The sequence below is a fragment of the Natrix helvetica genome, assembly GCF_964273705.1.
Source record: "Natrix helvetica genome assembly, chromosome: 1".
Lineage (NCBI taxonomy): Eukaryota > Metazoa > Chordata > Lepidosauria > Squamata > Natricidae > Natrix > Natrix helvetica.
The window spans coordinates 318,235,019-318,258,430 of record NC_138548.1 but is presented as its reverse complement, the minus strand read 5'-3'; the positions used below and the strand labels follow the sequence as shown (position 1 = coordinate 318,258,430).

At 42.8% G+C, this 23,412-nt stretch overlaps 1 protein-coding gene across 3 annotated transcripts; it reads right to left on the bottom strand.

The window, feature by feature from the left end:
* EFCAB12 (EF-hand calcium binding domain 12) lies at nucleotides 1-23,412 on the bottom strand. Of its 3 annotated transcripts, none has more exons than XM_081934257.1 (11): nucleotides 23,215-23,412; nucleotides 22,845-23,002; nucleotides 20,848-21,355; nucleotides 19,110-19,295; nucleotides 16,527-16,680; nucleotides 14,505-14,719; nucleotides 11,611-11,824; nucleotides 10,460-10,595; nucleotides 6,590-6,676; nucleotides 4,217-4,324; nucleotides 1-1,861 (listed from the first exon to the last, which is right to left on the bottom strand). In XM_081934257.1, exons 2-11 carry the CDS (start codon nucleotides 22,943-22,945, stop codon nucleotides 1,603-1,605), a joined length of 1,968 nt encoding a protein of 655 aa, XP_081790383.1. In that variant the 5' UTR covers nucleotides 22,946-23,002; nucleotides 23,215-23,412; the 3' UTR covers nucleotides 1-1,602. The 3 variants fall into 3 exon arrangements, with proteins under 3 accessions (XP_081790383.1, XP_081790385.1, XP_081790384.1); XM_081934259.1 differs by having other exon boundaries at nucleotides 23,256-23,408; XM_081934258.1 differs by lacking the exon at nucleotides 23,215-23,412 and having other exon boundaries at nucleotides 22,845-23,186.

Sequence of the window (23,412 nt, the reverse complement as noted above, 5' to 3'; positions counted from 1 at the left end):
GCTAAGCTTTATTCAAGGGAGGGAGAGTAAAAAAAAGATTTTGTTTGTGAATACTTATTCAGTAACTAACTATGAAACAGAAAGGGACCATTTACAAATCAGGCTGGTTTTGAGAACTGGTTTATTATGCTTTCAAATCCCCACCCGTGCAGTGTATTGTAGGGAGCTGGTCAGGTAGTGGCACCAACAGTTGTGCCTTTTTTCATCTGGAAGAGGGGAAAGAATTGTGGCAGAAGACACGGCCAGGGCTTGTTCACACCAGTTAATGTAAGTGACCCTAATATTGCATAGGGTTAATTTGATTGCAAGAAAACCAAAATCTTCACTTTGCCCACCTATCCTCCAAGAAAAAAAGCTAGAGGGAAAGTGTGGCTGAAAAGCCCTTCTATTACATTAAATATTTCGTAGTTTGGCTGCAAAAGTCAAACCAGGCTTATTGAGGTCCAGCAAGAATGGGGCCAACCAAATATGTCTTCTTCCACACAACCCTTGCATGTGAGAGGGATCTCGGAGCCCTAGTGGACAACCACTGAAATATGAGCCAGCAGTGTGCTGCCAAAAAAACCAACACAGTTCTATACTGCATCAACAGAGGGATAGAATCAAGATCACGTGAAGTGTTAATACCACTTTATAATGCCTTGGTAAGGCCACACTTGGAATACTGCATTCAGTTTTGGTCGCCACGATGTAAAAAATGATGTTGAGATTCTAGAAAGAGTGCAGAGAAGAGCAACAAAGATGATTAGGGGACTGGAGGATAAATAAAACATATAAAGAACACTTGCTGGAACTGGATATGTCTAGTTTAAAAGAAAGAAGGACTAGGGGAGACATGATAGCAGTGTTCCAATATCTCAGGGGTTGCCACAAAGAAGAGGGAGTCAAACTATTCTCCAAGGCACCTGAAGGTAGAACAAGAAGCAATGGGTGGAAACTAATCAAAGAGAGAAGCAGCTTAGAACTAAGGAGAAATTTCCTGACAGTTAGAACAATTAATGGAACAACTTGCCTCCAGAAGTTGTAAATACTCCAACACTAGAGGTATTCAAGATGTTGGATAACCATTTGTCTGAAGCGGTGTAGTGTTTCCTGCCTAACCAGGGGGTTGGACTAGAAGACCTCCAAGGTCCCTTCCAACTCTGTTAATCTACTGTAGAATTCTCCTTCAACCTTCTTAGCAGTACCATTATTATAACAGTGTTTATACATCTCCTGCAATAACAATGGATAATGTGCAACCAAACTAGAAGAGTCTGTTTGACTGTCAAAGCTAATGGGAACCGTACTCCCATTTTAGAAAATGCTACCAATTTCCCACCCATTGAAAAATGTGTATACTGCATCTCCTGTTTTGTGTACCTCTCTCTGTTTCTAAGGAGGGAATAGAAGCAAAGGAGGGAAAGCTGGTTTCCAAAAAACCCAGGTTTTCAAACCTTTCATTGAAAATCTGTAGCATGGTCATTCACGCAACATGCTTAAAGTACATACAAATTGATTGATTGAAAACCCCTTTCATCAGGCCATAATTTTGTCATGGGATTATGACCCTCTATAAGTCCATTTGAGCAGATTTCTTGGTCAGGTTCTTCAAAAATGCCATCAAATGTAATAGTTATGTTTGCGAGATTCTGGATCCCCTAAGGTCATGTATCCCTTGTCGTTGACTGGCCAGTTGCGGCGTGGAACGTTAATACCAGGATTGACCGGGGGCGTGTGAGACGCACGACTGAACAGAACTTCACTTCTATCCTGTCTTGATTCAGGTAGATACATGTGCAGCTTATCAAGAAGATGCCCCGGCCAGAAATTATTAGGGTTGGTCAATGGATTCAGGAAGTGATACATTCTCCTCAGTTCTCTGCAAGCAAATAACATGATCATGAAACAATATACAGAAATAACGAGGTGGAGATTTAATAAAATGAAGATTTGTCATTTTGCCAAAAAAAGAAAGAAATATTTAGGGTTTGAACATAAGCTGTGGCTCCTTTGATTCCAAATTTGGCAGAATGCCACTATGCAGTGCAAGCAATTTTTAGGTTTAGGTTTAATTTAGGTTTAATATGCTGTGCCAATGCAATTAATATGAAATTCCTGTACATGCACAAATAAAAAAAATAAAGGGGAACTGGCATTTTATTGTTGTCACCTTAATGAGAATGAATCCTAAGTCAAAATAAAAATAAAGTACTGTAACTTAAATCCTAGGTGCAAACGAAAAGGCTTGGGCCCAGCTGATCTGCAACACTGCCTCCTGCTGGAAGTCACTTGCATCTGCATTTATTATGTGTCCTGAGAAATCTGATTGCTAAAGCAGACTTGAAACTGACTTTAAAAAAAATAGGTATATTTTAAAGTCAGCTACATTTTAATTTAAAAATATAAACTAATAAAACAAAGAAAAATATTTTCCTTTTATGAACTGTAACAATAGGCAGTTCTTTGCATGTATGGGTAGATTGGGACAGGGACTCAACGTCAAATAAACAGATTTACATTTGCTTTTACTATCATATTTCTATTTGGGTGCTGCATTTGAATGTTTTACAATTATTTTTTATATGTATGATTCTTAATAATTGGATTTAAATAAATTTCCCCAAACCTGGGCATTATCTAGAGGTATAAACATCATTTTCCAGAATTCTCCTGCTGGCGTGACCATTGCTGAAAATTCTCAACATAAAGGCATTTATGTTGAGAAAAGGTAGGTTAAAAACATCAGATTTAATTACTGTATGAATGACATTAAAATACATTGGAAAAAAAATCATCTACCTCTTTCTCCATTTCAAGCTCTACAGCTCAGAAATGATTGTCAGTTGAATCTGACTTCTTTGGAGCTGATTTATAGATACAGTGTTAAAGATGAACTGAAACTAATCAAGCTTGTGACCTTATGAAGATATTAGACAAAGAAGATAAATTTATCAATGGACAGTACTGTGTTTCCCCGAAAATAAGACAGAGAGACTGATTTTCTTTTGACCCCCAAAATAAGCGCTTGACCTTATTTTCGGGGAGGTCTTACTATTTTTGAGGTGCAAGAGCGTGGTCACATCATGGCTGCTGCTGTGTTGCAATATTTTTGGGAGGACTTATTTTGGAGGGAGGGCTTATTTTAGCGCATGCGCTCAAAAGCCCGATTAAGCTTATTATCTGGGGAGGTCTGATTTTCAAAAAATTAGAAAAATTGAATGGGACCTTTTCTGTGTATCTGGGGTGGTTTAAGGGCAAAACAACTTACCTTAACAGGGAGGGGAAATTGGCATTTTTGGATGTTCATTGTTTTGAAATGGCACTGTAAGTGCCCGTGACACTAAGTCAGGTATTCTGCCCCTTAAAATCCACCCCAAATGCCACAACACAGGGAGGGAGGAAACAGGTCTAGGATTCCCACTGCAACTATCAAATGATTCCAGGGTGTGCAAGCAGTCATTATATACTTGACTTTTCGCATTGCCCACTATGGTTTATGTGATATTAAAAAACTAAACACAATGCTGAAGTACTCATGCTTGTAAATGGGGGTGGGGGGTGGGGGGCAGAGGTGAAATCCTACTGGTTTGGGCTGATTCGCCCAAACCGGTCACAAAAAATGTTTAACAGAGTAAAAAAAAGTTCCGAAGATCGGCTGTGCTGCATGATAGTAGGAACTTTTTTTTTTAGCATTTGGGGTCTGTTTTTGTTCCCAGGAGGCCTTCCTGAGGCCTGCTAGGACAAAAATGGGGAGAGGGGGCAGGGTTGGTTGCTCTCAGAAAGAAAGTAAGAGAGAGAGGGTGGGGGGAAGGGAGGAAGGACCACAAACCTGGCGCTAGACACAACTTCAGAGGATACCTTGAAAGACCACAGCAATCCAGGGCTGGAAGGGACCTAGAGATCATCTAGTCCAATCCCCTGCTCCAGCAGGACATTGTTAAAGTGAGTTTCTGTCTTTTGCCCCCCCCAGTCACATGACTACATAGCTATGTCCACGCAGTCACATGACTCCCCCCACCACCAAGCCATACCCACAGAATCAGTAGGAAATTTTTTTAGATTTCACCACTGGTGGGGGGGGGGGGATTTTAAAAAGTTACGAATGAAGAACAGGAAGAAAGCAAATTATCAGGTGATCAAGTAGAATCAAGAATTTATAATAATCCCTATGCCAACTTCTAGACAGATGTAGATCTTTAATGCCGAGTTCAACAAAAAAAATGTAACGTCATACCTTTCCATGTATTTTTTTGCAAACCCTTCTGGACCCTCAGGCAAATTCTCATCAAAAAATTTCTCATTCCAAATCTCCGACGGAGGTTGTATTCTTTTGGAGTGTTTACTGCAAAGCATAAAGAATTTCAATTTAGAATCAATCAGTATTATAAAAAAAAATTGGACAGCTGGATGGCAAAAAAAAAGAAGGAAAAAAAGAAATGCCATACTGTGGAGTGTATATTGGTGAATGAAAATAACAGGCTAGCCCTGCGCTCAGCAACTTTAAGATATGTGGACTTCAATTCTAAGCTGCCTGGGGAATTCGATAGTTGAAATTCAGCATGAAAATTGCTGAGGTCAAAGAACACTGGGCTAGAATCATAGCTTCTGCTCTCAACATAAAGTCTCTGCTAAGCTACCATTACGGTCAATTATTTGCTATCCCCCAGAAAAAAACTACCCCTAATTTTCTCTCCATCTGTAAGAGAAGAGATGAAGGAAGGCACCTTTGTATGGCCAGCTGTCAAGGTAGGACAGCATCAAAATAAGACTTCCTTTAGCTTTATACCGTTTTCCTTCTTTTACTGTTACACCCATGATCACATATGGCTGGACAGCCCAATGCTGAAATAATCCAAATTTCCTTCGTAAAGTAAAGCTAGGAAGAGAGATCTTACATTCACACGCATTCCCAGATTGCTAGTACATAACGTGTTTCCCCGAAAATAAGACAGGGTCTTATTTTCTTTTGACTCCTGAAATAAGCACTTGGCCTTATTTTCGGGGAGGTCTTATTATTTTAGAGGTGCAGGAGGTGACGAGCGCGGTCATCTCATGGCTGCTGCTGTGCTGCAATATTTTCAGGGGAGGGCTTATTTTAGCGCATGCGCTCAAAAGCCCGATTGGATTTATTATCCGAGGAGGTCTTATTTTCAGGGAAACAGGGTAGTAATCTAAATAGCTACACCCCAAAGAATCAGTTATACCTTTACTATGATGACTTTGCCTAATCTACAAATAAATTGCATTTTATTGTTTTTGGACTCATACCATGCATCCCTCAACTTGAGATTATTAATTCAACATAGATTTCAAGTAATTCTATTGGAAGTTTATGAAATTCCCAGTATAATATTCGTAAAAGCTTGCCAACATTGCAAGTCTCTTAGCAAATTACCCAACACTGTTAGCATAAATTTTTTTAGGATAATTGGCTAATACCAGAGTACATTCATGACTCCGTGTTTTGCCCGCTGAAAAAAATATTCAGTTCAATCCTATTGCAGAAATTTTGCTGATCTCACGGCAAAGAAATAGTCTGTAAGATGTTTGCATCTATTATTCCCATAGCAAAATACTTTTACCAATAGTATGCAGGATTATAAAGAATAATATTGTTTTGCAACAAAAATCAATGTTATGTGGAAGGCGAGCCACGTGTCCAGGAAAAAATTAGCAATTTCTACAAACAAGAACAAAAATAAATAAATAAATCAGTTTTGCAGAATGGCTTAAGTCAAATCGAATACAGGTAGTCTTTGATTTACAACTGTAATTGAGCCTTGAATTATGGTTGTAAATTGTTGCAGTTGTAAATCTAGGCATCATGTGACCAGATTTGAAGTTACAACCATTTTTACCACAGTTGTTAAGTGAACACAGTGGTTGTTAAGCAAACCCATTTTTTTCCAAAAGGTGTTTTTTGTTGGAAACTGGAGCATTGGAAACTGGCAAAAAAAGTATGTTGTGAATTATATTTGTGTGACTCTGGGATGCTGCATCCAGCCCAGGGGTGGGGCTGCTGGGGATTCACAGGGGTTCGGGAGAATCTCTAGCTAAGATTCTGTGAAATTTGGAGAACCCCCAAATCCCACTCCTGGCTGGCCCCGCCCACCCCTCCCAGGAGTCCCCACACAGCCCGTTTTGGATGCAGGTGAGTGCAGGGTGTGTGCGGAGGCTCGGGGAGGTCAAAAAATGAGGGCCTCCGGAGCCTGGGGAGGGCAAAAACACCCCCCCCTGCCCGCTGTGGTGCAGGAGGCCGACTAGACCATGGCTACGACATGGCTACGCCCACCCAGCAACCGGGCAGAGAACCCCTTGCTAAAATTTTTGAAGCCCACCCCTGATCCAGCCATAATGGTGAATCAATTGCCGAGTGCCCAAAATGTGATTGTGTGACCAGAGGGTGTGTATGTAGCCACTGTAACTCCAAAAATGGGTTGTAGACATTTGTAGGGGAGATTTCTTGTAATTTCAAGTGGACATTAAGCAAACAGTCATAAATCGTGGCCTACCTGTATGGAAGAGAAATGAAAGTGCTTGTGGATACTGAAGCTCCATCATTCCAAGAGCTTTTTAGATAATAAACTCCATTCTACTGAATACATACCACATCAGTTTCTTAAATTCCCTAAATGACTTCCAGCGGTAGGCCACAGACGGCCTTTTGACCAGTTTCTTAATTGGTTTTGGTTTTCTAGAAGAAGTAAACAGAAAAGGTGAACAGAAATTGAGGGATTAGGATCAGACCGGTCCTCCCCAAGCCGATATGTTTTAGATATATTAGAGTATAATTCATAATTTTTTTTATCCCAAAGGTGCTTTTTCAAGAGACAACTAGACTTTCTTGTTTTTCTTTGAAGATGTTTCGCTTCTCATTGAAAAATCCAAGGAGCTGAAGAAGGCTTCTTGGCATAGAAGTGAAACGTCTTCAAAGAAAAACAAGAAAATCCAGTTGCCTCTTGAAAAAGCATCTTTGGGACAACCACAACCATGGATGACTGAGACTCTCCATTGACATTTCCAAATTTTTAGATACTAATGGGGAAGAAGGCATTATAGTGTGTTCATGAAAACTGGGGATGGGGATCACTTCATTCATGTGTCTCTATTGTTTATACTAAAGTAGATCAGGTAAGAAAAAGCAAAAAGATATACATATATAGCCCTTTAAAAAAAAACTGCACAGAATATTCCGTGTTATGAAAAATTGTCACCAGATGCAAGGAGTCACCTGTAAAGGTGAACGTTCTGCATGTTCTCTTAAGCAGATCTAGCCACAGGTTATGTTTCTATAGAGGCCAGCCAGATGTCTCTAGCGAAACATACATACAAGGCATAACATGTGGCAGCTAGACCTGATTTGTTCCCACTATATTGTTTTTTGGGAATTAATGCTGGGAATGACTGAGGGCAAAAGAAGGAGGGGACGACAGAGAATGAGGTGGCTGGATGGAGTCACTGAAGCAGTCGGCCTGAGCTTAAATGGACTCCAGGGGATGGTAGAGGACAGGAAGGCCTGGAGCAACATCCATGGGGTCACGATGGGTTGGATATGACTTCTCAACTAACAACAACAAATATTGTTTTCGGAAGAACTCTGCCTCTGAACCTTGTGGTTTATTTGATTATCTACCTTCATCTATAAAGTTTTCCTCATGTCATAGCTGGAACACTGAGAGAACGTAAACCTAGCTGGATCAAAGGTTGATTAATGGAAGTTGAGGGAGCAACCAATTAAGCACTAATGTGTTGGCAATTTGGGAATTGGCATTGATGTAATTAGCAGGACTGCTTTGTCTACATGGAATTATACATACCCAATTCAAGCATCCTGGGAGAAATTACTTAAAATCCTTACAATTGCCACATGGGGAGGACCAAGAGTTGCAGAAGCTGGGTTGTTTTTTTAAGGCTGTGCCAATTTGGGGGAAGTGCTTCCCAACTGACATCAGATTGGCGTTCTGAAACAATGATCCATTGTTTCAGAGGGCCTATGGCAGTGATGGCGAACATATGGCACGTGTGCCACAAGTGGCACGCGGAGCCATTTGTCAGGGCACGCGAGGCGTTGCCCTGTCAGCTGGCCAGCACGCATCTGCGCGCTGGCCAACTGAGTTCACCTTTTTAAAAGCCATTTTTCACCCTCCCCAGGCTCCAGAGGCTTTATAGGAGCCTGGGGAGGGCGAAAAGAGCCTCCCCCGCCCCCCCGGAGGCTTCAGGGACTGTCCGGAGGCTTCCCTGACGCCTTCGGAGTGCTTAAAACGACCCTCCGAGCAAACCAGAAGTGACTTCAGGGTTGCTCGGAGGGTTGTTTTAAGCGTTCCGAAGGCTTCAGGGACCATCCAGAGGCTTCCCTGACGCCTTTGGAGCACTTAAAACGACCCTCTGAGCAACCCGGAAGTCACTTCCGGTTTGCTCGGAGGGTGGTTTTAAGCATTCCGAAGGCTTCAGCCTCCGGACGGTCCCTGAAGCCTCCGGAGGGCCTCTGGGGGGGGGGGCGGGGGAGGCTCTTTTCGCCCTCCCCAGGCTCCTATAAAGCCTCTGGAGCCTGGGGAGGGCGGAAAAACCATGTAAAAATGGGGGGGGGGGGGTGTCGCGCGTTGTGCGCACATGCGCACTGGGGGGGGGCGCACGTTGCATTATGGGTGCGGCACGCCCGCACACGACCCCCCCTGTGCTCCCACTTGTGGCACGCGAGCCAAAAAAGGTTCGCCATCGCTGGCCTATGGTGACAGATAATGCCAATGTGAGATTGGAGGTCCTTAGTGTTATTTCATAGTGGTGTTGATTTATGGTCCATTTTTATAGTGGATTTTTTGTGGCATTAATATGTTTGCTATGAATTGTCTACAGTTCAGCAGATAAGTGATGGTTACATAAACTAGCATCCCTTCTGCTCAGTTTTTATTAATTGCAGTGTCAGAAAAGAGCAGCAATTGTTTTACACAGGTGAGGTAGCTGACGTCCTCAAGGTATTGTTGGATTATAATCCCCAACATCTTTTACCACTGTCAAAATGGGGGAAATTACTGGGAGTTGTACTGTAGTTAAAACTAGGAACTTGTTCTCTCTGCCAATGAGAGCGCATATCTTTTTTTATTTGGGCCGAGGGCTGCATTTGGTTTTTAAAAAGCGTGTGTTCTTCTGTCCTATTGAAGTTATAATTTTATGACAAATTCTGCTTTCTGAGGATCATATCCAAAGCTTCTGGAAAGCCCGTTAAAGCTTTGGAGGAGCCACATAACACCTCAGTTTCTCTGTACTTATCTTCAGAGACATTTGCTCTATGTTAGGTTCGCATGAAACTTAAATAAATGAGGATTCGGAGGTTTTAAAATAAAAAAGCACTAACATGAAGAGGAAAAAATGCTGCTGGGGTTTACTATCATAGTTTGCGCCTAAGTAAAAGCAAACCCCATCAAACCCTGCTAATTTATGGCAGTGTAGAAAGTTCTCAGTGGCAACATGTATACCAAATATACTTGTGATACCTTAGTTTTAGATTATCCAAAAATTAGTTATTGATTAATCCACAAAAACCGGCCAGTGTGCACGCGGGAAACCCGAAGACCAGCTGGTCTTCGGGTTTCTGGCGCATGCAAAGACCAGCTGGCCAGCACACAAGCATGCTCCGGAAACCCGATGACCAGTTGGCCGGTGTGCGCATGTGCACTGGCCAGCTGGTCTTCGGGTTTCTGGCGCATGCAAAGACCAGCTGGCCAGCACACAAGCATGCTCCGGAAACCCGATGACCAGTTGGCCGGTGTGCGCATGTGCACTGGCCAGCTGGTCTTCGGGTTTCTGGCGCATGCAAAGACCAGCTGGCCAGCACACAAGCATGCTCCGGAAACCCGATGACCAGTTGGCCGGTGTGCGCATGTGCACTGGCCAGCTGGTCTTCGGGTTTCTGACGCATGCAAAGACCAGCTGGCCAGCACACAAGCATGCTCCGGAAACCCGATGACCAGTTGGCCGGTGTGCGCATGTGCACTGGCCAGCTGGTCTTCGGGTTTCTGGCGCATGCAAAGACCAGCTGGCCAGCACACAAGCATGCTCCGGAAACCCGATGACCAGTTGGCCGGTGTGCGCATGTGCACTGGCCAGCTGGTCTTCGGGTTTCTGACGCATGCAAAGACCAGCTGGCCAGCACACAAGCATGCTCCGGAAACCCGATGACCAGTTGGCCGGTGTGCGCATGTGCACTGGCCAGCTGATCTTCGGGTTTCTGGCGCATGCAAAGACCAGCTGGCCAGCACACAAGCATGCTCCGGAAACCTGATGACCATTTGGCCGGTGTGCGCATGTGCACTGGCCAGCTGGTCTTTGGGCTTCCAGTGCTCCGGTGTGCGCATGCATGCACATGCACATTCCAGTTTGATGCCGACAAGGTTTGCCATCACTATGCTAGACCAAGAATTTGTGTGAACATGTAGGCTGGTTAATTCATCTGCGTGTGTGCATGATAAATTAAACAAACCTTTCCTCGACCTTGGAAGAGCTTTCTCCTTCAGATTCCCCCAGGTAAACAGAATTCTCAATAAATCCTCCTGGCTGCCTCAACTTCCGGATGTCTTTTCCAAGTCTCAGGAGCCTGTCTCCTGGGTACAGCAGACCTACGGTACACAATGTTGTTGTTTTTTAAGAACATATGTAACAAACTACACAGACTAGTAGTTGTGGACCTCGATCTTTTATGAGAGTCACAGAGAATTAAAAATTAAAACATTAAAATAAAACAGAACAAGATATAATACTATATTATAGTAGCAGTGAGATCATTGACGGTCTGCCTAATTTTACAGAAAGTGTAGCAGAATTTTACTATGTTCATTCAAGGTGACTGTATCATACTGATCCAATAGTAACACCTATTTGTAAACGAGATCAGAATTCCCCAGTATTTTATCAGGTGCCGATAATTCATGTCTATGAATCTTCATAGAGGATACAATGTAAGAAGACATAAGCTGTCATTTTAATGGCTCCTAGCCCACAGGGGCACAATATCAGCTCATATGGGATAAGCTGTAGAATGTGCATCTGAATAAAGAAGAGGGAGTCAAACTATTTTCCAAGGCACCTAAGGGTAGAAGAGGAAGCAATGGGTAGAAACTAATCAAGGAAAGAAGCAACTTAGAACTGAGGAGAAATTTCCTGACAGTGAGAACAATTAATCAATGGAACAGCTTGCCTCCAGAGATTGTGAATGCCCCAACACTGGAAGTCTTTAACATGATGTTGGATAGCCATTTGTCTGAAACGGTATAGGGTTTCCTGCCTAGGCAGGGGGTTGGACTAGAAGACCTCCAAGGTCCCTTCCAACTCTGCTATTGTATTTGTATTGTATTATTTCACAGTGCTGCACTGAGCTACTCAAAACAATCTTTAGCACACTTGTTTAGAAACGGCATGAAACTTCATGGGACCTGATTTCTAAGCGCTATCGCAACACTACTAAACCTATTTCTCCAAATTTAGAAATACAAAATATCCTTCCACATTACATTTTTGTCTGCTAGTGGTTTCCCTCTTGAATCTATAAAGCTGGAACACGAAGTTGAATTACAGGATTTGGATTGGGCTGCTTGATATAAGGCACTCTCTCCAATTCTGTGGCTCTTTTCATACCTCTTTTTAGCGCTCTTTCTGAAATTGGAATTCCATATTTTTCGCAAAGCTTGACACACTGAACATAGACATAGTGGCATGCCAGTCGATGCTGGTCCACCAATTCTTTCATTTCACCCTCTAGGCAGCTTGGCAAGCAGTGACTATCAATAATTGGGTCGCCAGACCTCACTAGTCTGCACTGTTCCGCGAAGTCTAATGGATTCGTCTTCCTCTGTAAAAATAAGACAGTGTCTGTTGTAAAACAATAAAGGTAAAGGTTCCCCTCGCACATATGTGCTAGTCGTTCCCGCCTCTAGGGGGCAGTGCTCATCTCTGTTTCAAAGCCTAAGAGCCAACGTTGTCCAAAGATGTCTCCGTGGTCATGTGGCTGGCATGACTAAACACCAAAGGCGCACGGAATGCTGTTACCTTCCCACCAAGGTGGTCCCTATTTTTCTACTTGCATTTTTACATGCTTTCGAACTGCTAGGTTGGCAGAAGCTGGGACAAGTAATGGGAGCTCACTCTGTTACGTGGCGCTAGTGATTTGAACCGCCGACCTTTCTGATCGACAAGCTCAGCATTTTAGCCACTGAGCCACAGTGTCCCTATAAAACAATAGTGTTATGCAATAAATTTTACTATACTGCTAAAGTTGTAACAAAGTGAGGAATGAATTAAAAGGACAGAGACATTTTTTTTATCCTACTGCAAGGAAAAAACTCAGCTCTCTAGGCAGACCTTTACTGAAAATGGATTGAAAAAATGTTTTCGTAAGATGTGAACTGGGGACACTCGCTACATAGAAATAATAGCGACTTTGCAGCAACTGCTCTAAGCAACCAATTCTTAATGTCAAAGCCACATTCCAGTTTATAAAATCTCTGCCTTACTGCTAAGGGATACTTTAGAGCAGGCCTGTCAAACTAGAGCCCCAGAGGCCACGCCCACCCCTGCTCCATCACGATCCAGCCCTTGGTGCGATAGAGTCTGACACCCGTGCTTTAGAGGACATACCTGTCAGGGGAAGATTTTACCCTGAACTAAATAAAGCTTAGACTGCGGCTTTTCCAAACAGGCATATCTTCAATAAGCGAAAAATAAAATAAAATCCCGGAAACATATTCTAATTAAAAACAAACTTTTAATACAAAAATAAGAAATAAGGAAATAAAACAAATCTATCTAATTGTTACATTTTGGCAGAAGCAGTTTGTCTCCCAGCTTCCTGGCAGACGAACAAAGATCAAAAGGAAAGAAGTCTCTGGAATGTGCGATGTATATAATAAACATGTTAAGCATGCGCAATAAATCATTGCTGATAAAGCTTATGACCTGCGCAGTAACTCATCAGTAATTATTCAGTTCAGTTCGGCTAGCAAACCAATTAACGCAGTGACAATACCCACTATCACAAACAAATATTTTACTTCAGGGGAAATCGGTACTCCATGGGGTCTTCCCATTTGCACCTGCCATTTCTGCATTTTATACTGAACAGGTGTCGAGTGTTAAAGCTGTGTTCCTACCATTATCCCGGGGGGGGGGGGAGGAAGTTGTGTTAGATATGTTTGCCGCCTTGAGTTATTTGTAATAATGATAAATAAGTAATAAATAAATATCACCCATTATTTGGGAGGTAAGTCAGGTTGCCTATTAGCAGTGGCAGGTTCCTACTGGTTCAGCTGAACCGGTAGTGGTTTGGCGGCCTGGGTTGCTGGAACCGGCAGCGACCCAGGCCTGCCACGCCCCCGAACCTACGGCACTGCTAAATTTTTATTGTACTGTGCATGCGGCAAAGTGCGCGCCGCGCGCCCACGAGCAAACTGGCAGTAGTGGCTGCCGGAACCCACTCCTGCCTGTTAGCATCAAGGAAAAGTGGCAATAGAGAGCGTAGAGACGGGCAACAGGGAGAGCAAGTTCATAAGTGTATAGTTTTTAACCAACTCAACCAGCTTTAACTCAGCAATGGGGAAACTCATTACATCATCTAACCCGATTGAAAATAGGAAAACTGCTGTTCAAGATCCAGGGAAGGTGCTGCTCCCTTAATAGAAAGATGGTAGGATTGGTCAGCAATTATACACACTGGGTTCTTCCAGAGTGATAGAGTGACTTCTGTTGCCTACATTTAAGTGAATGCTAATAGGGAACTACTTTGGCAGACATCTTCAGGGATGATGTCTCATTGGGCTTTTTCACTCTTCCCTGTTGCTGTTTCTTTCCCCTACATTTCAAAGAGCCCTGGTGGCACCATGGTGGAACATTGTAGGCTAACTCTGCCCACAGCTAGTTCGATCATGGCTGGCTCAAAGTTGACTCAGCCTTCCATCCTTCCAAGGTTGGAAAAATGAGGACCCAGATTGTTTGGGTGGGGAATATGCTGATGCTGTAAAGCACTATGAAGTGATATACTCCGTATTTTTCGGAGTATAAGACACACCAAGATTTTGAAGAGGCAAATTTAAAAAAAAAGTTTTTGCACTGTGAAGACCTCCCGAAAACGAGCCATTTTGTCAAAAAAAGAGCCAAAAACGGACCATTTTTCGCTCATTTCTGCCCTCCCCAGCCCCCAGGAGCTCTCTGGAAGTCTCCTAAAGTCTATGCACAGCCATTTTTGCAAAGGGGGTGGTGTTTCGGGAAGCCAAAAATGCTGTATTCAGTGTATAAGACGCTCAGATTCTCAGCCTCTTTTTTGAGGGAAAATGGTGCGTCTTAAGCTGCGAAAAATACGGTAAATCTAAGTACTATTGCTATTTGTTGAAACCTTTAGTGATTTATCCAAATTACTATAACATGAAATGGACTTCTGCCTATAATCCATCCTTACTTTGTGAAACCAGCTAGTAGTCCATTCGCATGATCCAAAGCAAATGATTTGAGCGTAGAGTCAGGCCACAAAAACACAATACCTTTAGCCGCCGTCTGGTTTCCTTGTATCTCTTCCCAACTATTTCCATTTCACCATAGGTTAAGTGCCTGCGATCTGGGTCAGTGTTGATGGGAGGAACTTTCAAATGGTTTGACTTAGGTTGACAAGCTACCTGAGAAGCTATACTGGACTTGGCATGAGAAAATATATCTCCTTTTGAAGAGATGGATGCAGGTTTTGCCATAGGCAATGGCTCTTTAACATTGTTATTAAAACAAAGGAAAGAAACAGAAAATACATTATGAAGGCATCAATATTTCTTTCTCATCTATTCCCTCCCTCCAGCAATTATTGAGCTGTTTTATCATGCTGGCTTCTTCTTAGTTCAGGAAATACTTTCTCAGAAATTAGAAAAATGTCCTGTCTTATTTTGATTTTCAACAGTTAGCATTCACAATAATTACTAATCTGCAACGTTTTAAACCCCTATTAACATGACCAAAATAACTAATACATACTGTATGGATTTATATGGCTGTTGTTTATTTCCTTTCATATATTAAATTGCTAAACTACAAGCCAACCTAGTATAGCCAATACCCATACAGTATTATGTCACTAACTGGAACGTCAATTTTTCTTAAGTTATTTATATATTCCCCAACTTGCTAGCCTTCAAATATTTTGGAATTATAGCCTAGAAATTCCAAATACAGTAACTTAAAAAAACACCTTCGATATTTGCCATCAGCAACTAACTCGGTAACTTAGAACTACAAGATCAAAGTTATCAGGAACTGAAAACTACTGTATTTTTCAGAGCATAAGACGTACCTTTCCCCCCACCCGCAAAAGAGGGTGAAAATCTTGGCACGTCTCATACTCCAAATACAAAAACAGGGTGTGCGTTCCTCCTGGCCAGATCCATTTCCCGGGCCAGGAGCAGAAGCCGACTGCTCTCCGCCTGGGTTGTCTGGAGAAGCGGGAGGCCGAGCAGCGAGCCACCTTGCCTTATGCCTCCTGTGCAGTGCCTGCTTCACCTGCCTCTTCTCCAGACGACCCAGGAGAAGCAGCCGGCAGTGGGGGAGAGGGCAGGAAAGGCACAGGGTGGGGGGGGTTCTTCCATGACGCAGGCGGCTCCTCGCAACCTGCTGGAGCCCACTGGCAGCAGCTTCCCCATCCAGGTGGAGCACGATCAGAAGCGGAGGCAGTTCACCGTCCGCTCGAACAGCTGTCATGATAAAGCTATACTGCTGTATGAATATCTAAGGAAGAGGGTGGTGGATTTTCAACCGGCGTGTGAAAGGCGGATCTGAAACGAAGGCGTTCCAGGTGGCGGAGATCACGGCAACTGCCATGTCTCCTGTGCAGTGCCCACTTCCCGAGTCCCGCGCTTCTCAGGGCCGCTTCGGGAATCAGGCTCGGACTGAAGCAGCAAAAGTGCAGGAGGCTTTCTGGGAAGCCCGTTTATGAGATGGCAGCGTCCAAAAGGACTGAAGTGTTGAGTCTCTATGGGCCTTGCTGCGAGAAAGCCTACAGTTATAGGCCTACGGTTGGATGCCTACGGTTATAGGTAGGGAGATGGGGTGTCTCGGGAAGACTTCGGTGCCAAGTCCCTCTTCTGCCCCCATGAAAACCATACCCACTCCAGTTAAATACGCATATGATGATAGTGTTTGTTTTAAATGCATAAAAAGCTTGTTATCAAAATCCAAGTGGAAGTGAGGATGCCCGCCACCTGGAACCACCCGAAAATGCGAGGCACAGAGGGGCAACAGTCTGTGGCAATCTCCGCAGCCTGGAACAGCTGATTGGGGGGGTATTCCACTTGTCATTCAGCTGCTCCTGCTGAATCAGGCTGCAATAACGTGCTGAAGCTGACCAGGCTGTTTGCTGCAAGGACACTAGCCAGATTAATACCGATGAATGCTCATAGGCAGAGGCAGAAACTTTTTTTCCTGTTTTCCTCCCCCCTAAATAAGGTGTGTCTTATACTATGATGCGTCTTATACTCCGAAAAATATAATATTCAATCAGCGGTTTTGATTTGGTTCCTTGTTACCTTGCTTTGGCTGTTTCCAGTTGTCCTTTAAATTGTCCAGCCATAATCTTTGACATTCAGCTAAGTCAGCACCAGTTATAGTATGTCCTTTCTTTGAAATGGTGAGAAAGACAATGATTTCTTCTAAGTCACTTTTACTGATAGGCACCTTGGTCTAGAAACAAATAGAGAATAAAAATTGCATTGAGGACTGGGACTTGACATGGTATAAAAATCCAAGGGGAAACAGCTATTTCAAACAGAACAATTTCTTACATTGGTTATCTTCTCAGTATAGCAAGATACAAACAAACTTTCCACTTTCAATTATTACTATATACAGAAGCCTTGATTTAATGTGAAATATGTGCATGGAAACAGAATATGTGGTCCTTCATGAGAAATAATGCAGTCCAATGATTGCAATACAAGCAGTGCACACTTTGAACACCAGCAAATTGCACACTGGTGATGCTCATGTGATTCCCTTCACTAAAAAACGCTACGAAGCAGTTGGAATTCTTTCTTTTTACTAGGACTTCTGTGCTATATTTTCACACAGATACTCTCATTCAGATACGGATATGCGAATGGAAACTACTTTCATATAACCTGCTTCTAAAGAATTAGAGTATGTAAATATTTGCTTAAATATAATGTAAGTCAACCCTAGATGACAAGAACCTAAAATGTTATATCAAAAGTCTGGTTAACGATTATGGTCCCAAGTATTAAGATTTCAACTTAAATTTTTTCAACAGACTTTACTGTCCTCATGTATTTATTCTTGCTCTTAATCTAACATTCTGCGGGGAGCCAACTCAGGAACAAACTTTACAAGATTAATAATTAAATGAAATACTCTAATCATAGAAAATGACTCTATATGTCTCTAACACTAGTCTAAACAAACTTTTTAGGACATTTTAGGTTTTCCATATATATGAAATCAATTACTGTATTTATAAACCATGAATTTTGGTGTAGTGGATAAAGTGCTGGCCTAGAAAACAGGACATTGTGAGTTCTTCTGTTGCCTTAGGCATGAAAGCCGATTCGGGTCTTTTCCCATGTAAGATTGAGATTGTCTTGGCAACGTTTCGGCGAGGTCTCACTCGCCATCTTCAGGCTGGGTTTTTGGCTTAAAGCATGGTCGGAGCTGCTGTCTTTCTATAAATCTTGGGGGGGTGGGGGGTGGAGTGCTGGCTTTGTTTCAGTAAGTGGAATGATTGGTCGTGTTGTTGTATCATGACTGGTAGATTGGTGCTGGCTGTGTGTCCGTTGTTGTTTCGTGTTGTAACTGCCTGGGTGGTGGGTGGGGCTCGTTTGTTGACTAGGACTGGTTTCCAGATGTCTACTAGGCGGGAGGTATCATCAGATACCCTGCAACATACATAGGACAAATGAACAGGAGAATAAATGCATGCATCGCAGAACACAAGAACTCAGTAAGAAAAAAAGAAAAAACTTCTTCCCTTTTCCAGCACCTTAAAGCTACAGGACATGAAATTAATTTTGAAAGAACCAGGTTAATCTCCAAAATTGAACACTTCAACAAGAGAATTATGGAAGCTATCGAAATAGAGAAACATCCCTACAACATGAATAAACGTGATGATACCTCCCGTCTACTAGACATCTGGAAACCAGCTCCAGTCAACAAACGAGCCCCACCCACCACCCAGGCAGTTACAACACGAAACAACGGACACACAGCCAGCACTAATCTACCAATCATGATACAACCACACAACCAATCATTCGGGTCTTTTCCCGTGTAAGATTGAGATTGTCTTGCCAACGTTTCAGCGAGGTCTCACTCGCCATCATCAGGCTGGTGTTTTAGGTCCTGGTGAGCAGGAAGGTTTCCTCCCTGTAGAGATAAGATATTTGTTTTCGTAGACCTACACCCGTGAAAATCTACGAAAAGAAATATCTTACCTCTATGGGGAGGAAACCTTCCTGCTCACCAGGACCTAAAACAACAGCCGGAAGTTGGAAAATCAGTTATTTTACTGTTGTATTTTGGCAATATGATGTGGAAAGGCTCGGGACTGCAAAATAAGGGGTTTGGGGGTTGCATGTTTCCCATAGGCTTCCCACAACTAGCTTAACGCATTTTAATAAATCACAATGGGTGCTATTTAATATGCTTCTTCTCTTCTCTTACCCTTCCTCTCACTATCATATCTATGGAGAAAAAAAAATATTGTCAGTAAAGCGAATGAGCAAATAAAATCACTTATTGACCCCCATGTGCAATTTTCCCTTTTAAGGCATCAAGAAAGAATCCCTACATTTATGCTTATCTAACTATGTGATCGTGGTGGGCACTGTGATGCAGTGGTTAAGGCACTACCGTAGGCTAGAAATGGGAGACTGTGGAGTAGAGTTCAGTCTCCCATTTGTAGCCTACGGTAGTGCCTTAACCACTGCATCACAGTGCCCACCACGATCACATAATTAGATAAGCATAAATGATATCAAGCTAGGCGTGCTTGGCCAGTCACTCTCTTTCTCTCAACCCTAGAAGGAAGCAGTGGCAAACCATCTCTAAAATCTTGCCAAGAAAAGTTCAGGGAGTATAAGGGTTTTCCCACCTACCTCCTGGATAATTCTAAGGAAATCCACTCTTTTGAATTTCATTGTCTTGCTCCTGTCAGCTTTTTTGAAGAGATCCACAAGCTTGAGTTTTTGCTTATGCAGAAGGTTTTGTAGTGTAATAATAGATGGCGGATACGGAGCCCGAATAAGAGGTGTAATTTTCACTGGTTCAATCTTCGGTACGGTCTGCGGAAGAGATATCCAAATATTTTAAAAGGATTATACTCCACTTTGTTTTGATGAAGCAGAAATGCAAAGACTTGGTTACCATATTTTTCGGAGTATAAGATGCACCTTTTCCCTCAAAAAAGAGGCTGAAAATCTGTGTGCGTCTTATACACTGAATATAGCATTTTTGGCCTCCCGAAACCCTGCCCCCTTCACCAAAATGGCCATGCAAAGCCTTTAAGAGGCTTGCAGTGCTCCTGGGGGCTGGGGAGGGTAGAAATGAGCAAAAAACGACCCAGTTTTTTGCTCAATTTTGCCCCCCCCCCAGCCCTCAGGAACACTCTATAAGCCTCCTAAAGGCTATGCATGCTCTTTTCTTGACCAAAAACGGGCCCGTTTTTATGAAAAACGGGTGGTTTTTTGCTTGGTTTTGCTCCGCCCCCCCGGAGTACTTTACAAACCTCCTAAAGGCTATTCATGCCTTTTTTTAAAAAATGACGTTCACTTAGCAATCGTTTAAAATTATGATGCCCTCCCCCCCAAATGGTACTTACTACCAAGTTCCAGAGTTTTGATGCAGCACCCCCTCTCCCCACAGTTTCATGACTGCATTTTGGGGACTTGGCAACAGCCAGTTGCAGTGTTTCTCAGTCACATAACAACAATTTACTTTTTTTTTTTTGCTGGTTTCAGGCAAAAAAAAAAGCCAAAAGAAATGAATAGACTCGTTTTAATACTGTGGCATTCATTTTACAACCACTGCAAAAAAAAAAAAAAGTCACAAAATCAGGTTGGTCATGTGGGCACTTCGACTTATGATTGTCATGATTTAGAAATTTTGGGCTCCTTTACAGTCATTAACTCAAGAACTACCTGTATATGAACACCAAGCCTATACAAATATATTATATTCTCATTCAAGGCTAGGAATGAAATGTTCCAAAGTCTTCTGACTCAAAAAAAATAGGAGGAAAAGGCATAGATTCCCAGGGTTTCATCTCTGGATTCTGCAATAGGCAGATATTCTCTGCATACATGGCTTTTTTCTTCTCTCCAATAATTCATATAGCCATGCTTTTGTACCTACTGCTGTAAGCCAAGTTCCTGAATACAAAATTTAGTGCGCATAGTGCTGAAGATTTATTGGTGGGCTTGGTATGAAGCCTGTCTGAAACGTGAGGTATAATTTTGACCGAGTTCCTCGGACATTGCAATTATCTATTAGATATTTTTATGCTGCCCTTCCTCTAAAAAATATGAGACACACTCCATATTCTTCTTGCCTTGTCCTCAATACAGCTCTCAGACATAGGCTGGACTGAGAAAGGAGACTGGTTGTACAGCTGGCTAGTCATGAACATCATGGATAACAAGGACTTTTAAATGACGCTCCCCCATTATAGTCCCAAACTCTAATCCACAAGTGGAGCCTTCCAGATGTGGCTGAGGAACAATTTACGCCATTCTTCCTGCTGGATGGGCTAGCTTGCAAATGCAGTTCGGAAACACCTGGATGGTCAAGTCATCGGTTCTGCACCATGACACCATGCTGACTTCCTACTACGCTTACCTTACAACTTTGGAATGCCAGCAACTCAGCTTGAATTTTAGCCTCCTTTTCTTGTCTTTCTTCTTTTATTTTCCTCAGGGTGCTTTCTTCTTGTTGAGTGAGAGGCTTCTTTCCAATCAACCATTCCTCCAGATTTACGCAGTTCTCCAACATAATACGCAGTTGTTTTCTCTCCTTAATCCAAGCTTCCATACTTAGCAGGTCACTCTCCTCAGTGGAGGTGCTGACCTGGGGCTCCGGAGGTGCTCTGAACTCCTGAACTTTCTCCACTTCACTGGGGACAGGTGGCCGAGGTTTGTGAATACTAGGAGGCACACTGTCCATAGGTGGTGCAATAATAATACGCCGTCTTGATTTAGGCGGCCCAAATCTATTTGGTCTCAATTTAAGGGAATAATAGGGATATTCATTTCTGAGTTTATATGCTTTAAAGCAATGGCTTAAAATCCTATCTGAGGCTGATTCTTTAGGCGATTCTTCAATTAAGGTGGACTCACTATCACTTTCACTGAAAAGAAAGAATTTGGGTAGAGTCAAAATCATTAGTACCACCCATCCACCCTTAAAAAAAAATACAATAAAACTAAAATACCTAGCAGTACATCTGGCAATATTAATTTCTGTAAATATTATTTTCTTGGGGACAGAAATAAAAAAAAACATAACCTAAGATTTCAATAGACATTTTCGGAATTGCATTTTTTCCAGAAATTATAGAAATGGGATAAAACCTATCTATATGCTTTCATTTTTTAGGGGAAAGTGAGGCCACAATGCAAAAGTGATTTTCTGCATATTTCTCCCAAACTTCAGATGAGAAAGACAAAGCTTAAGAGTGTCAACAAAATTACATTAAAAATTGCCCAAGTAGAATCCAAAGTGTCTCTCCAGGCAGGGCTGGGACAGAATTCTCTGAAAGTTCCTGCTCTTGCATTGAAATTGATGATTGGCAGGATCTGAAAATTACAATCTCCCACATATGGAGGGCATCTGGTGGGGACACTGCTGTGTAAAAAAATACTAGTAAATAAGAGAAAGATGGCTTTATTTATTTGTATCCCACCTTTATTATTTTCTAAAAATAACTCAAGGTGGCGAAACGTATCTAAAACACACCTTCCCCCTCCTATTTTCCCCACAACCATCACTTTGTGGGCCAGGCTGGCTGAGAGTGACTGGTCCAAAGTCACCCAGCTGGGTGTCATGGTTAAGGCAGGACTAGAACTCACTGCCTCAACTTTCTAGCCTAGTGCCTTAACCACTAGACCAAATTGGTTCCCTAAAGAAATTCCCTGACTCTTAAATCTATTCATTCTACCATTCAATGCTAAAGAAACAAGAGGCAGAGCATTGTCCCAAAGGGGCTTTTCCAAAAGGCAACTGGACTTTCTTGGTTTTCTCCTTGAAAACATTTCGCTTCTCATCCCAGAAACTTCTTCAGAACTTGGATGAGAAGCAAAACGTTTTTAAGTGCAGAAAATACGATTTCAGCAACAGAGTGGTCAATGCCTGGAATGCTCAACCTGACTCTGTTGTTACATCCTCAAACCCTCACAGCTTCAACTTTAAACTGTCTACCGTAGACCTCACCCCATTCCTAGGAGGTCTGTAAAGGGGAGTGCATAAGCACACCAGGGTGCCTACCGTCCCTATCCTACTGTCCTCATTTATTTGTATTCATTTCTTTCGTTTATGTCCATGTTTATATTTATACCTGCTGTCTTGTACATGTTTGACAAACTAATAAATACAAATACAAGTCCAGTTGCCTTTTGAAAAAGCCCCTTTGGGACAATCACGTCTTGGATGGTTGAGAATCTCCCTAGCCATTCTAACTCTTTGCTGCCATCTAGCGACCGTTCCGATTTCTGCAACCACATCGCACAACCCTACTGATTTACCCCTGAGAAAACAAATAGAAAAATCTCCCCGTTGCCTATTTTTCTACAAAGAGAGCGCTTTATACATCGGGAACCCCCTTGCTGCATTCTACTAACCCGAGAAATGTAGAAATGGAGTCGTAAAAAGATTGCGATATGTAACTGGTCCCTGAAACATCACTCCGGTTATCTCGTGAAAACCAGCTAAACTGCTCCATTTTGCCCGACCTTGCGACGGGCTAAAGCAGAAACTTCACCGTCGGCGTCTTCGGACCCTGGGGGGGGGGGGGGGAGAAACAAACAAACAAAAAAGAAACCCCGCCGTTTTACAGGGCTGTGCAGAAGACAGGAAAAGCCCGCCGTTCTCTACAATTCTGGAGTCGAGGGGGGGGGGGAAAGCAGGGGGAAAGAATCCTCGTTCCCTTCGCTAGCGCTTTCTGTCTCTCAGCTGCGAGGCAAAATGACCTCCCCCCCTCCCTTAACGCACCACCATTAGGGCATAAGGCAAAAATGAGTTTTGGCGGGCACCAAGGCAACGGGCGGGCGGACGGGCTTGGCTTGCAATTGATTGGCGCAGCGGGAGAAGATCGAACGTTGTGTTGCAAAGCCGCGGGGACGCCCGTGTCAATTTCGTGCCAGCCTTTCCCGCCTCGGCGCTCCCGCCCCTTCCATCCCTTTTTTTAAG